This window comes from Drosophila obscura, unplaced genomic scaffold, assembly GCF_018151105.1.
Source record: "Drosophila obscura isolate BZ-5 IFL unplaced genomic scaffold, ASM1815110v1 contig_195, whole genome shotgun sequence".
Taxonomy (NCBI): domain Eukaryota; kingdom Metazoa; phylum Arthropoda; class Insecta; order Diptera; family Drosophilidae; genus Drosophila; species Drosophila obscura.
Genome location: NW_024542784.1, coordinates 279,443 through 295,350, shown reverse-complemented (window position 1 = coordinate 295,350; position 15,908 = coordinate 279,443). Strand labels below are relative to the sequence as shown.

Genomic DNA, 15,908 nt, shown 5'->3' with positions numbered 1-15,908 from the left:
TGGGTTTCCAACCTCTGGCATCTCTGCTCCAGAAACGTGGCGAATTGCTGGCTGGAGGGTATGCTATCCAACGACGAGCATTCCTCCCACTTGGTTTGTGTGGCGCTGTCCACCTTCTGTAGTAGGCTGTGTATTAGGATGCAGTCAGCAATCTGCTCCTTTGTCCCCATACTTTGTAACGCTCGCAGATTGGCATTAACTGTATCCGAAAGGGACCGTAGTTGGGAAACAGATGAGGCCTCGACACGCTGCAAGCTCAGAATGTCTGTGACATGTGCCTGAAAGATGAGACGCTTGTTATTAAATCGTTTGCTGAGTAAATCTAGAGCAATAGGATAGCTGGCGTGGCTAAATTCCAGCGACGAGATCGTGTCCAGCGCTGGTCCCTTTAGGCATGATCGTAAATGCTGCAGCTTCTCGACATTCGTAAGGTCAGGGTCCTTATCTATAATGGAGGAGAACATGCCCCAAAACGAGGAATACTGAGCGTAGCCCCCACCGAACTCAGGTAGCTTCAACTCCGGCAGGCGTGGCCGACTTTGCACGACGACCGTAGTTGGGGCCTCTCCTACATGGTCCGCCCGCATTGTTGAACATGGTAGCATTGTGGGCTGCCGCTTGTTTAACTCTCGCTTCATGCGAATCTCCAGCATGACCACGCACTCGTCAAACTCATCCCTCAAGGGACTACCGATCTCATCGAGATCAATCTTCTCCAGGGCATTATGGTGCTCGTTGAATGAAGCTACAAGATCCGCTAGCAGCTTCAGCCTCACGTTCAGCTCCTCCTCACTGAGCTCGCCAATCCTCTCCTTGCCGACGGCCGTTTCGATTCTCCGTGCCGCCCCTAGCATGGATTGCACCTTGCGCTTGTAGAATGCAGCTTCCGAATCAACAACAATGGTGAGGGGGGGATCGAAGGGGTGCTATTAGAAGCCATCGTGTATGTTCAATAGAAAAGCTGGGCTTAGAGTCACTGAGAGAGTGTAGAGGTTAACAGCCGGTGAATAACCTCGAACAGTTTTACACGAACTGTACAATCGATCGCAGCGTTTAAAAACCACACAGTCTTGCAGTTTTACAGAGCAGCAGCGAGAGCTAACAGTTTGAAACGCACTGCACTTGTGCATCCGACAACAACAAAGGCATGCACACTGAGAGCACGAAACCGAAACGAAACAACAGCAAGCAAGCAGACCGCAAAGCAGATGACGCGAGAACCGTTTCTGTTGCTTGTGCACAAACGATGAACCGAAACACCGTGGTTCAAAGCGAATTTATCCAACGAAAATGTTTTTTGTGATACAATTTAAAGAGTTTATGTTTATATCACGTCGGGGTCACCAAATGTTGAGCTACTGAGCTTCTTCAGTAGCGTTGTATGCGATACTATTAAAAAGGCGATGATTGTTCAATATATATATTCACAGTTTATTGTGGTGAAGTAAATAAGCGATACAGAGTCGAAAGGATAGTTAGCTGGATTCAAGACGGGGTCAGATTGAAGACGCGGGGGTCGGTTAAGACGGTGTCGGATTGAATAGCTCGATTCCAAGACGATGCGCAGTGATTGCAAGATCAAGACTAATTCAAAGGGCAGGCGGGCGAATTGCCCGTGCCCTAATGCGAGCGAGAGAGCGAAAGATCGAGAGAGTAATAGCGAAAGGCGATAGAAAGAAAGGTGTGGGATGAAGAGGCGAAAAGAGAACGGCTGCATAGGCTGCTGCCGTGAGGGAGCATGAATGCGTGCATGAGTTTGTAGGTAAATGACAATTAAGTACAGTGGGCAGTGCAAACAACGAACAATAATAAGGATTTACTCTACTGCTGCACCACTGGCTATAATCTATGCATTTGGCCACTATTTGGCTGCGTAACCAAACATATATATTGTATCTAGATTAATTAAAATAGAAATTGTAATAAAATTATCATAAGAAAACTTGTCACATTAATCATGTACATATTAAAAGTCTAAGGAGAGGCGTGTTAGGTATTATGTTAAGAGCAATTTACGGTCACACCTAACATATAAGAGTAGAGTTTAAGGAGATGAGAAAGACATTCAATAAAAGAGACTTGAAATGAACGCATGTCTATTGAACTGCTAGTGTCAATACATTACAGAAATAAAACCCGTTGTGAATCTCTAGCTGTCGAAGTGATAAAATCCAAAATCATCGGCTCTACACTATACAAAGTCCAGGATGAAACGACCATCCAATCGATCATTCGAAAATTGAAAACTACAATTGTCGGTGAAACATCTGACGTAGTTAAGGCCAAAATGGCAAAAATATGCCAAAAAGGCAAAACAGCCACCCAATTTACAAAAGAAATCGACGAGATGAGAAAACTCCTAGAAGCATCATACATCGATGAGGGTCTGCCAGCTGAGCACGCTGATAAATTCAGCAGCAAAGAAGCCATTAGCACAATGGTTTTTAACCATGTGAGCATGGCAGACTTAAGAACATTCTAGAAGCAGGCACATTCCCTACCATGAATGATGCCATAACCAAATATATCCAATGTTCTACTGACATGACTGGTAATGCAAGTTCCATATTGTATACCAGACGAGGTCAGGCATACCGCGGTAGTACCTATAGAGGTAACTATCGTGGTAGAGGAAATGGTCGTGGCTACAACCACAACAGTAGCTACTCAAATAACAACAACAACAATTCAAATAACTATAGAGGTCGTGGTGGTTATAGAGGAAATAACCGTGGAAACGGAAACTCCTATAACAACCAATACGACAATAATAGAGGTACACGACAAAACAACGTCCGTGTTACCCAAACGGCTTCGGGAAACTCCCAAGCACCTTTAGATATTCAACAATAAAAACAACGGTTCATACCATCAATCTCAATTTTAATATTTTCGTGTCATTTAACAATGCACACACAGGAAAAAAATTAAAATTCCTAGTAGATACAGGAGCGAACATATCGCTAATAAAAGAAAATTCTGATGTCTTTAATGACATAAAATCAGAAACAATAATAGATATTCAAGGTATAGGCGATGGCAAGCACTAGAGCTTCAGACAGACAAATATATAATTCCACACAATTTCCATTTAGTAACAAAAAATTTCGCAATCCCATGTGATGGAATAATAGGGATTGACTTCATAAAAGATTTAAATTGTCAAATTGATCTTAAACCTTCAGACGATTGGTTCATAATACGACCAAATAATATCAATATCCAAATTTATGTTCCAATAACATACAGCGCTGGTAACAATACCATTCTTCTACCAGCAAGATCACAAGTTGTCCGAAAAATAGAGCTAACTTCAACTGAAGATAGTGTTCTAATACCAAACCAGGAAGTCCAAACTGGTATTTATGTTGCAAACACTGTTGCAACCACGCAAAATGCATTCGTCCGATTATTAAATACAACTAATACCGACCAATTGGTCAATATAAATAATTTAAAATATGAACCACTTTTGAATTACAATGTATTTCAAACCTCTCCTAGAGTAAGAGAAGAAACTGTTTTAGCTCAACTTACAAAAAACTTCCCAAATCAATTTAAACCACAATTAACGAAACTATGTTCTAAATATAGTTACATATTCGGACTTGACACCGAATCTATAACAACAAATAACTTTTATAAACAAAAATTGAGATTGAAAGATGACGAACCAGTATATATAAAAAATTATCGAAGCCCGCATAGCCAAGTTGAAGAAATACAGAAACAAGTAGGGAAATTAATAGACGACAAAATAGTCGAACCATCAGTGTCAGAATACAACAGCCCCCTTCTGCTTGTACCAAAGAAAGCCCTTCCGGGCACTGAACAAAAGAAATGGCGATTAGTAGTTGACTATCGTCAAATAAACAAAAAACTTCTGTCCGATAAATTTCCGTTACCTAGAATTGACGACATTTTGGATCAACTAGGTAGAGCGAAATACTTCTCATGCCTTGACTTAATGTCAGGTTTTCAGCAAATTGAACTAGAAGAAAGTTCAAGAAACATAACGTCTTTTTCAACGAGCAATGGCTCATATCGCTTCACGCGATTACCATTTGGTTTAAAAATAGCGCCAAATTCATTTCAAAGAATGATGACTATTGCATTCTCTGGACTTGAAGCTTCGCAAGAATTCCTATATATGGACGATCTTATAGTCATTGGTTGTTCCGAAAAACATATGCTCAAAAACCTACAAGATATTTTTGAGGTATGCAAGAAACACAACCTGAAATTACATCCACAAAAATGTTCATTTTGTATGCATGAAGTGACCTTTCTCGGTCATAAATGCACTGATAAAGGAATCTTGCCAGATGACAAGAAATATGACGTCATCAACAATTATCCAGTCCCGCATGACGCGGACAGCGCTAGAAGATTCGTTGCATTCTGCAATTATTACAAACGTTTTATTAGAAACTTCGCCGACTATTCCCGGCACATAACTAGATTATGTAAAAATAATGTTCCATTTGAGTGGACAGATGAATGTCAAAATGCATTCCAGCATCTAAAAGATCAACTTATAAAACCAACTCTATTACAATACCCAGACTTCACAAAGGAATTTTGTATAATAACGGATGCAAGTAAGCAAGCGTGTGGAGCGGTTTTAACTCAAAACCATAAAGACCTCAAACTTCCTATAGCATACGCGTCCAGATCATTCACCAAGGGTGAAAGTAATAAGAGTACAACAGAACAGGAATTAGCAGCCATTCACTGGGCGATTAATCATTTTCGACCATATATTTATGGAAAACATTTTACAGTGAAAACTGACCATAGACCGCTTACGTATCTATTTTCGATGGTTAACCCAAGTTCTAAACTTACACGCATGCGGCTCGAACTAGAAGAATATGACTTCACAGTAGAATATCTAAAGGGTAAAGATAATTTTGTCGCAGATGCACTTTCGCGAATAACAATAACAGAACTCAAAAATATAACAACCAATATAAGAAAAGTCACTACAAGATATCAAAGTAGACAAAAATCCTGCGCAGGAGAACAGAAAATAGAATTGCAAACGCAATCTAAAGAAAATGCTTCAAAGCCCAACGTATATAACGTCATTAATAACGACGAAGTACGAAAAGTAGTGACCTTGCATGTAAACAATAATTTATGTTTTTTCAAACATGGAAAGAAAATTACAGCAAGATATGAAGTTAGCGATTTATATACTAATGGAATTCTTGACTTAGGTCAATTCTTCCAAAGGCTTGAAAAGCAAGCCGGTATACACAACATCAGCCAACTCAAAGTGGCACCGTGGGAAAATATCTTTGAACAAGTTTCAATAGATAATTTTAAACAAATGGGCAATAAAATATTAAAAACATTAAGAGTAGCGCTACTCAACCCGGTGACCCTAGTAAAAGAAAGGAAAGAAAAAGAAGCAATAATGTCTACATTACATGACGATCCAATTCAAGGAGGACATACAGGCATAACAAAAACCTTGGCCAAGGTCAAAAGACATTACTTTTGGAAAAATATGAATAAAGAAATAACAGAGTACATTCGTAAATGTCAAAAATGCCAAAAATCGAAAACGACTAAACATACAAAAACTCCTTTAACAACAACAGAAACCCCAAAAACGGTATTTGACAGGGTAATCGTGGATACAATAGGTCCACTACCCAAATCAGAAAGCGGCAACGAATATGCGGTTACTTTAATATGTGATTTAACCAAATATTTAGTTGCGATACCAGTAGAAAACAAAAATGCTAGTACAATAGCAAAAGCTATATTTGAAGAATTTATTCTGAAGTACGGTCCAATGAAGACGTTCATTACGGACATGGGAACAGAATATAAAAACTCAATCATTAACGACTTGTGTAAATATATGGAAATAAACAACATAACTTCCACAGCAAATCACCACCAGACCGTAGGAACTGTAGAAAGAAGTCACAGAACCTTTAATGAGTATATACGTTCGTATATATCAGTTGATAAAACTGATTGGGACGTATGGCTTAAATATTTTGTCTTTTGTTTCAATACAACACCATCCCTTTCGCATAGCTATTGCCCATACGAGTTAGTATTTGGCAAGACTAGTAATCTACCAAAGTACTTTAATAGCATAGGTAATATAGAACCTATATATAATATAGAAGATTATGCTAAAGAAAGCAAATATAGATTAGAAGTAGCATATAAAAGAGCCAGAATCATGTTAGAAGATGGCAAACAGAAACAAAAAATTAGGTACGACGCTAGTAGTTTAGATTTTGAACTAAAAATAGGAGACCAGGTTTTATTAAAAAATGAAACTGGTCACAAGTTAGACTATAAATATAAAGGACCATATAGAGTAGAAAATATCGGAGAAAGAGATAACGTCACAATCTCCGATAATAAACAGAAAACTCAGACAGTCCATAAGGATAGACTAAAACTTTTTAACTCATAGATAGAATTAGTATGGCCATACATGAGTATATCCATAGGAATATATCAAATCTTTTTAATTTTTTTACTATAACATATACAAAAAAAAAAAAAAAACCAAAAACTGTAACACTTTGTTGCAGTGTTTATGCAATAAACATTCCCAGGCATATTCAGTGCGACGAAATACGATCACACATATATGCCTGGTACTACATTAGTGCAGCGTCGGCATGTATAGCATAGCCGACGGCACTTGAATATGATCCACACAAGCATGTGCATATTCCCCTCGCGCCCCCCGCTCTTAGAAGCGCTGGGCATATAATACGAATAAACATAAGCGGCCGCTCCGCTGCCGACGTCTCCGACAGCGAAGCTACGCGGCCCTAGCTAAGAACCCTTCATGTAAGAGATCCAACGGGAGTCAATAAAATCACTTGAACCAAGACGGATGTCTTGGTTCGCTATTACAACTTATTCTTATTCAAACGTTAAATGTTTATTAAATATTACAGAAAGGTTTACAGAATCGAATGCTTTACTAAAATCAGTGTAAATGACATCCGTCTGCAAGTTACCTTGAAAGCCTTTAATGATAAAAGAGGTAATCTCTAATAAATTTGTGGTTGTTGAGGCGACGGCCTTATAAATCCGTGCTGGGACGGAGATATAAGTCATTTGCAGAGATGTTGCAAGTGCGGAGTTAAAATTTTTTCAAACATTTTAGGAATAGCGGATAACTTAGATATACCTCTATATATACCTCCATAAAAGATTCCTCCCAGATGGGGGGGAAGCATGAAGAGTTAATGGATAGGGTGAATAGTTTAAGCAAGGGTCCACACAGAGCGTCGGCACAGTACCTAAGTACACAGCCGGGAACTCCGTCGGGACCTGGTGAAAATACCGGCTTAACTAGTCGAAGATCATGAAGATCATGAAGCAGTGAGCTTTCATTTAACAAGGGGCTGAAGATGCCATTCGATCTTGGTAAACTGTATGAATACGGCTGACCAGAGTAGCTTTCATGAGAATGTGTTGTTTGGAAAAATTTGGGCACAAGGTTATTAGACTCGTTTACCGAAGACAGACAAACAGTACTATCATATGCTCTTTATCTGATAGCGAGGAAGAAACCTTTCTGAGGAAAGTGGAATATACGAGCAAGTAATGAAAATGGAAAAGCCTGGGAGAATCAGTTTTACGCACAGGAATTCCAGGTCTTGTTGAACCTGGACCATGAAATGTTCCGACGTGAAGTTTGAGTCCACTGCAATAACGACCCCACCTCCACATCGAGACGAACGGTCATTGCTAAAAATTGTGTACCGACCTGCCAAAACTTCGGAACTAAGGATGTCCGGCTTTAACCAGGTCTCGGTGAACACAATAACGTGGGATGAGATGCGAGACTCTCAAGGAAAAGAGTGCTGAGCTTACTACGCAAGCCTCTAGCATTCTGGTAGGTAATTACAAGAGAGGAAGTTAGTTTTTTGGATGGGTGGAAGTAGAGGTGGAAGATGAGGATGGAGATGGAGCACTGGTCTGAATGCTAGGAAGAGTTATGGGGGGCCTATTCTTTCTCTTAGCCTTAAACTCTTTGACGACCAAATTCTCCGGCCAAAACTTGGCGGAACAAATGGTTTCAAATTGAGGTGGGGAGACGCTTATCTTGAAGGAAGATATCTCTCTGGCGTAAGAAAAGTTAAATTTTTCCACCTTTAAGCCGACGGCTTTTATTTTGCTTTATATAAAAGCGGTCACATCATTGGATGTGAGGTCAGGGGCTAGCCGCGAGACAAAAACTTGTCGCTTTGCTGGGACTCCCACCAGTGGTTTTGGCACCACAGGCCTAGTACCTGTGATGCCAGTATCCGGTGGTCCTGGACATCTTTTAGCTGGTGGGAGCGAAACTGAGGGGATAGTTAAGGGTTGGGTGCGGACTCGATGGACACGGACTCTACAGACATTTCTAACTGCATACTCTCCGATGCGAAGCATTCGGCTCCTGAATCTGCATCACCAGCAGCGATCGCTGCCCTTGGAGTAGCAAACGTAATCATCTGCTGCATCAAGGGAGTGGTCGGAGTAAGTTTTTCAGATGCCGCGGACATGAGGCAGTCGGCACTTGCAAGTCCCGCGGAGTAGACTTCTTGCGCCTCGGAGACTCAGCCAGCAGCTGTAAACTGCTGAACTGAGTGTTCATGGCCAAGAGCCGATCATATTGCTGTTTAAAGCCTACGATCAGCTCTTTGAAGCCTCTCCGCGTCTGCCTCATGAACGAACGCATGTCGTTCGCACGGCATTCCTCACAACTATAATGTAGGCCGTTGTTTTGGGAAATGGCGTCTCCTACGCGGCCCGAGATCCCTACACATTTTGCGTGCACTACGCTTTCGCAAAGCCAGCAGGGGATATTGGGCTGGTCATGGGTGATCTGCTTCTTGCAGGTTTTTTTTTTGGCACAGACGACAGATAATTCCATTATGTCTTTTATTTTTTTAATTCGAGGAAAAAAAAGTTCAAAACAAATAGCAGTCAGACCAAGTGTGCAGAGCAGATGCTTAGAGCAATGCTTAAAGCGAAATCGGTAGAAATAAGATGAGAGAGGAGAGTGGTTGCAGCAACAGCTTATAGGTGAGAGCGTTACTGCACAAAAAGTTACAAGAGCGAGAGAGAAAGAACAGTTATTGAGAGTTAGGTGATAAAGAGAGAGTGATAGACGGCAAAAGCTACGACAAAGAGCGGCTAAATGTAATGAGAGGGCTTACTTACGAAAAGCAACAACACAAACACACGACTAACCGACGCACAAAATTTATTAAATAAGTTGTGTTTTTACACAATTATCAGGCATGCACCCGCGGTAAAAGTATGATTTTAATGTAAGTTAGTTAGAGAGTTAAATGATAGATAAAAACACCGGCTGTTTATGTTAAACAAAAGGAAAATGCGGAGCGCAAAACAAAAACACGTCTGGTCACTACGAAAGGTTTAGAATTGATCTTTAGGCAAAAGAAGGAGGTACGCTAAAATTTGGTCTGTTTACAACGCAGCCTGGGAAGTGTGTATTGAGTAGAAGGTTTACCGATTCATTGCTGGACGTCGTCCATGACTGATCGGCTTTCTCCAGGTAACCCAAAGTTGGGGTCGACTTCGATAGTACTTTGCGCAAGCATGAAGCTTCGGAGTTACTTTCGATTTCACTGCAGAACTTACGCCATGAGGCGCGTTTGGCTTTCCTAAGTTCCTTGTTATAGTGTAGTGTATTCATGCAGTGTGTTTAAGAACCACCCTAAAGACGGATTGAAATATGGCGGTCGCTGTCGTGGCCCAAAAGTAATGCGTCTGCATTAGACAAAAATTTTTTTTTTCGAAATTGAAACGGGACACCCCCTACTTTTGTTATCTTGGATTTAAGAGTAATTTACATGTTTTTATTTAATTTTTTTTTTTTTTAGAGGTTGATACCGAACTTTATAAAAAATTTTAATCAAGAAAACTTAAAAAAAAGTGTTTGCTGAATGAGTTGGATAATTGGTTAAATCTATTGCATATATATTAATACCATTCATATCGTCATTAATCAGTTATTGGCAGTTTCAACATTATTTGAAAAAACCGCCGAATTCAATTTTTATTTTAATGTATATTTACCCAACAATTTTTATTTTCTTTCCGTGGTAGCAACTCCCAAACATTAAACTAAAAGTTTGAAAAAAATTGTATTTTATTGAATAACAAAGAACAAAAATCCCCTTAAAAAAACAAAAAAAAAATTGTTTGGTCAAATTTTGGCCCAGCCTAGTCTGCATCTAGCTAGAGTACTTTACTAACAGCTACCGCCACCGTCTGAAATCCGACGCGTCATATTGCAGACCTGTGAGTCACCTGCATGGAGGTAACGCCTCTTCACAATTTCATATAAATATAAGTTTGCTTTCAATAAACTATTATTAATAAACCAGAACGCAAGCCTTTCATATCATGGCGATCCTGCCTAATCCAGCAATCTAAAAAAAAAATGAATAAATAAATAAAAACCAGATCCTGCCTAATAAGGCCACAGATCGTGCCTAACACGTCAACAGATCCTACCTAATACGGCAACAGATACTGACTACTATGACACAAGGACTCAACGAGGATGAGCACAAGCTATCAGGCAGCGGTAAGGAAGGCGCTAAAAGAGTGCCCAGCAGCAGACCGCCGCCGTCCAAGCCCTAGCCAGAAAAAGGCTTCTAAAGGAGCGGCTGACCACCATACCCAGCACTACCAAGGTCAGGACCCGAGGAGGTCAACTCGCAAAATTTCGACGACAGCGGGCCATATTACTGGATCAAGTAAACAGGGCCCCCTCAAAAAAAAATAGATACTACCTACAAAAAACGATGGCGAATGGTAGTTGATTATAGGGGCATAAACAAAAAACTTGTAGCCGATAAATTTCCACTACCCAGAATATATGATATTTTGGATCGATTGGGAAGGGTAAAGTATTTCTCTTGTTTGGATTTAACATCAGGTTTCCACCAAATTTAACTAGAGAAACAATCAAGAAATGTAACGACTTTTACAGCAGACAACGGTACATATATAGATAGCTTTTGCTCTGTTGAAGAGTCACCGGGAGGCTTTCGGGGTTCCCCCAGTTTCGGAGTCCACCATTAAGGTTTCTCCCGACCCCTAGTTTTACTAGGGGGACAAGGTTTGTCGAGCGCCGCATTGCAGGCGTCGGTAAATGTTTTCACCAGATCGGTCATGGTCTCCCGTGAGATGTCTTCCCCGGGTGGGAACTCAGCGAAAATACGGCCAAGGTGGTCTGAGTAACTAATCCAGTTTGTCCGCTTGAGGTTCCGGAATTGCACTGGGCTCGGTATGGCGAATGAGAAAACAGTTTCCACGTACCTCTGGTCCGAGAAGGAGTGTTCTTCCAGGACCCTCCAGAATACTATGTTTTTCTGTATCGTGTGAGAGGCAAGTGTGAGGTCCAGGACCTCCTCGCGATTTGTAATAATAAAGGTGGGATCGTTGCCCTGGTTTAATATGACCATCTGAGTGGTCAGTATATAGCTGAAAAGGGACTCACCCCGTTCATTGGTGTCGGTGCTTCCCCACTGACTGTGGAGTGCGTTGGCGTCGCATCCCACAATTAGCCCGATGTCCTTGGCCTCGCAGTCTGCGATAAGAACCCTTAGGGGTGCGTGTGGAGGGGGGTCAGGTTGGTCGTGACCCATATATGTGGCGCACATCCTCAGTGAGCTGTCCAGGCCTTCGAGGCTCACCTCTGTGTGATCTTCATCGCTCAAATTTGGGAGCAAAAATAAGTGTAACTCTCTTTTTGCAAGAATGCAGGTACGGATTTTACCTGTGGTGTCAGCTACGTATAGCTTATAGTCTTGAGTCCTGAGATCGCAAACCCTGTTTCCGAGGATCCAGGGCTCCTGAATGAGGACTATATCGGCTCCACCCTTGGCTAGGTGGAGCAGTAAGGCATCGCATGCTGCCTCACAATGGTGGAGATTTATCTGCAGGAGTGTCAGGGACATTCCTGAGACTCGCCTCCACCATTGTGTCGTCGGCATCGCAATCGGAGCACTCCATGTCCTTTCCGACATCGAGGCGTCCAAGAACCCTAGCTAGGTCGCTTGCATCAGACTCGTAGCGGTCAAAGATGTCGTCCGACATCTCCGACGCTACGTCCGACGCCGCGGTATAGCTTTCTGCTTTCGGGACCTCTGGCAGCTCAGGATCTGGCTGGATCTCTGCTTGCCTGCCCTTAGAGTCGGATTCACCTTCCGGTAGCCATAGTCCACTACTCCTTCCGACTTTTCGAGGAGCTCGAGGGACTCCTCATTGAGGACGAGGATTATTTGGCGCCTTTGTCCAGTGACCTCATCCACCTTGGCCACCTTCCAATCGGCTGTAAGAAGGTGTGGGCTGCAGAGCTGCAGAATCTTCAGGATCTGCTGAGCGCTGCCGCTTGGTTGGGGCATTAGCTTCGCCCTTTCCACCTTTGGCTGCCTGGAAATTTGGGATAATTGAGCTGGCCCAAAGCCTCTGCTCATTCGCCTTCACCGACGACCAGCTCCAAAATGCAAGGTAAACACGAGAGAGTTTATCTTATTCGGATGTACGCAAGGGTCGGTTACAATACTGATAGTATTTGGATTGTGCCACCTTTAATTCCCGAAAAAAAAACCCCGACACACCAATTTGACAATTGGGAATGTAAAAGGCCAACTAATTACTGAAAACGCGTCGTGCCTTGGTAGTAATCTATTTGGTACCTGGAGAATGGCTTAGGTGATGTGGCGATCGAAATACTTGCAATACTTGTTCGGAATCGCGGAATTTATTTTAAATATATGTCAGTATGCGTGGAGTATGTATGTTTGTATAGTGTGTGAACAAAAAAGAGCTGTTCACTTCACTGAGTGAACTGAACATGTTCACTAAATTTGTGTTCAGTAGCTCACTTGTTCAGTTGCTCACTCACTTGTTCAGTTGTTCCTTGTTCAGTGGTTCACTCACTTGTTCAGTTTTTCCCTGTTCAAGAATAGTCTGCGATACACAAGACAAAATTACTTTGCAGATCTTACACTTGGCCTTTTGGTAGTCAAAATGCTCAAAATGATCCCATATCGAACTTAATTTGCGTTTAAGAGACATATTTAGTGTTGAGCTAGCGAGCTTTTTCACTAGCTGTTGAATTTAGATTAAATTAAGAAGTCGAGCAATTCAATATACTTTATGTGTGTACAGTTTATTTGTTAAGTAGGCGAAATATAGGGTGCGTAGGTGTAGCGAAATAAAGCGAGAGGTGGCGGTTGATCAACTCAAAGCGAGAATTGAAGACGCAGGGTCTGTTCAATATGCGAGAGAAGTGAGTGATTGATCAAGACGGTAGAACGTGAGTGCGATAATGATGACGATCAATTAAAGACTAAAAGAGGGCAGGCGGACCGAATTGCGCGTGCCCTAATACAAGTGAGAGAGATAACGAAAGAAGCAATAGAAGCTCGGCTGCTGCTGAGCCGAGCACGAGCTATAGATAGAGAGGGAGAATGCGAAAGTAGCAGTAGCAAATGAAGAAGGAGATATAAAGAGGCGAAAGAACGGCCGCTGCCGTGAGTAATTATAATCGGTTACAATATATATATGCAGTGGGCAATGCAAATAGAAAACAAAGGTGAGATTACGTTAATTTGCTCCACTGGCTATTTTGAGGAATTTATTGGGGAATATCAGGCTGGGAAACCAGACATTTAGTTTTTTGTATTAAAATTTGCAATTCAAAGCAAAGACGCGACGCTTTAAGAGTTGCCACACAATTCATAAAAACAATGTTGCCACCGAGCAAGACGAGACGGAAGACGGAATTGAAGAACTACCGTAGCACTGGTAGTTGGAGTTGAAGAAATGGAGAACGGCCGGAATCGCCGATAATATGGCGGTGTCGAAATGAGAAGCGAAGAAATTGGGAACACAAATCGCAAATGGAAGAGATTTGCTGCAAACGAAAGTCATACTTATCTTAAGATCATCTTGCGGTGAAGTTGCTGCGCCAATGCTAGAAGGCTGGATTTTCCTTATAGGGAAGGCAAATATCCGGCTCGAAGGACCAATGTTTTAGCGTCTCAGGTGGGTCCCACAGCTGACAACTGCCCTGTTTGAAGTTTGCCTGTTTTCCGTGTTGAGTAGGAAAAGCGAAACATCCAGGTGACAATACGTAGTGAGAGAGTGTAGGAGCTTATGCTGATCAATTTCTTGAGTAAATAGTTGGCGATAATGAATGCGTTGTAAGTGCTTTTCCGCTGCTCAGTGTTGATCACCTCTGTATCTAGATTGATAAACTGATTTGTTGTCCAGTCCGCAGCAGGCGGCTTCAGTAAAGGTGGACTGGCAAACCACATTGAGGTTTCAAGTTCGTGGGTGGTGGCTCCTCGTGAGACGATGTCGGCAGGATTTGAGGAAGTAGGCATAGGACGTTAAGTCCTGGATTTCAGAGACTCGATTCCCAACGAACACAAGCAAGGTCACAGCGTGTTCCTTCAACCAGTCTAGGACTATTTGTGAGTCTGACCACAAGTGAGTAGAGTGCAGCTTATCGACAAGTAATGTTTGACCTGTTTGCTCCACACAATTCCAATTTAGGCAACGACATTTTCTTGACCAGAGCCACTCTTGATTTGGCCGTTATGAGGCTGACAGCAATGAAGCCACCAGCAACTTCGGTGCGAAGATAGATGCAGAAGCCGTACGCTCGAATAGAGGCGTCACAGAATCCGTGCACTTGGATCGATTGGCAATTTACTTTGAGGCAATACCGTGGTACCGACAGAGGGCAGTGGTTACCCCATCTGCGCATGAGTTGAATTGTTTGGCGTCGAGACTGTCGGGAGGATTCGAATGCCATTTTGTCAGAGGGAAGTGACCCCGATTCAGAATCTCGATGACTTCGTCCTTGATAGAGCGGAGACTCGCGAGATCATCAGCTCCAGTAAGCAGGTCATCAACGTAGAATGAGGATTTGATGATATCCTCGCCCCGGGAGAACTCAGCTCGATGAAGGTCTGCCAAGTGATGGAGACTGTGGTACGCTAGGTATGACACCGAGGCCGTTCCGTAGGTCACGGTTTTCAGCTGGTATGTACAAAGAATGTACTGATATTTGCGATCATTGGTATCAATCTTTACTTGCCTGTACATTTTGGTGACATCGGCTTTGATGGCATAACGGGATAGCCTGAAGCGCAGCAACAACATATATAACTCATTTCGCAGAGTCGGACAAACAAGCAGGATATCGTTTAGCGAAATTTGGTTGGACATGCGGCAAGAGACATCAAATACCACTCTTAGCTTTATGGATTTGGTACCCAGCTTAATAATGAGTAATGAGGCATGTGACACAAACTTTTGTATTTCTTCATAAACCCAGGAGAGCGTGAGATTCGGCGTTCCACACCTATGAACCTGCGACGAGCGATCTCAAGTGAGCTGCCGAGTGGGGATGGATTATCCTTAAATGGCAGTTTAGCGACAATGAGCCCATCCTCATCGAGTCGAGTTGATTGTAGAAAGCGTTCCTTACAGATCTTATGCTCAGGTTTGAGCTTTTTGATTGGGGTGCTAATTGTAGGCAAGTTAGGACCCAGTTTGACTTGGCCCACTGCAAGTATGTCAGTGAATGATTCAGAGTGCTTCAGTGCCAAACAAAATGTCAACGTTCCGAGCTTGGTAGAATCTTTCATTTGCTAACCGAATGTTGGGTGGGAGATTCCAAGCAGTTATATCAATCTCGGCATCAGGTTGATATGCTGAGATCCAAGAAAACTCAAACGGCGAAGTGCGAGATTTGATCGGCGTTGTTGTGAGAGACTTGATGCACGTCTGCGAATCGCCGATGCTGCGAATTTGAATGTCGTGTCTCTCTCGCGGAAGGCAGAGCTTCTGCGCGATAACGTTGGTAATGA

General features: G+C 42.2%; 1 protein-coding gene across 1 annotated transcript; it reads right to left on the bottom strand.

Annotated features, from left to right (window-relative positions):
- Positions 1-11,096: 11,096 nt before the first annotated feature.
- On the bottom strand, positions 11,097-12,117 carry LOC121404377. The gene is made up of 2 exons (XM_041593711.1): positions 11,942-12,117; positions 11,097-11,733 (listed from the first exon to the last, which is right to left on the bottom strand). Exons 1-2 carry the CDS (start codon positions 12,115-12,117, stop codon positions 11,097-11,099), a joined length of 813 nt encoding a protein of 270 aa, XP_041449645.1.
- Positions 12,118-15,908: the final 3,791 nt, after the last annotated feature.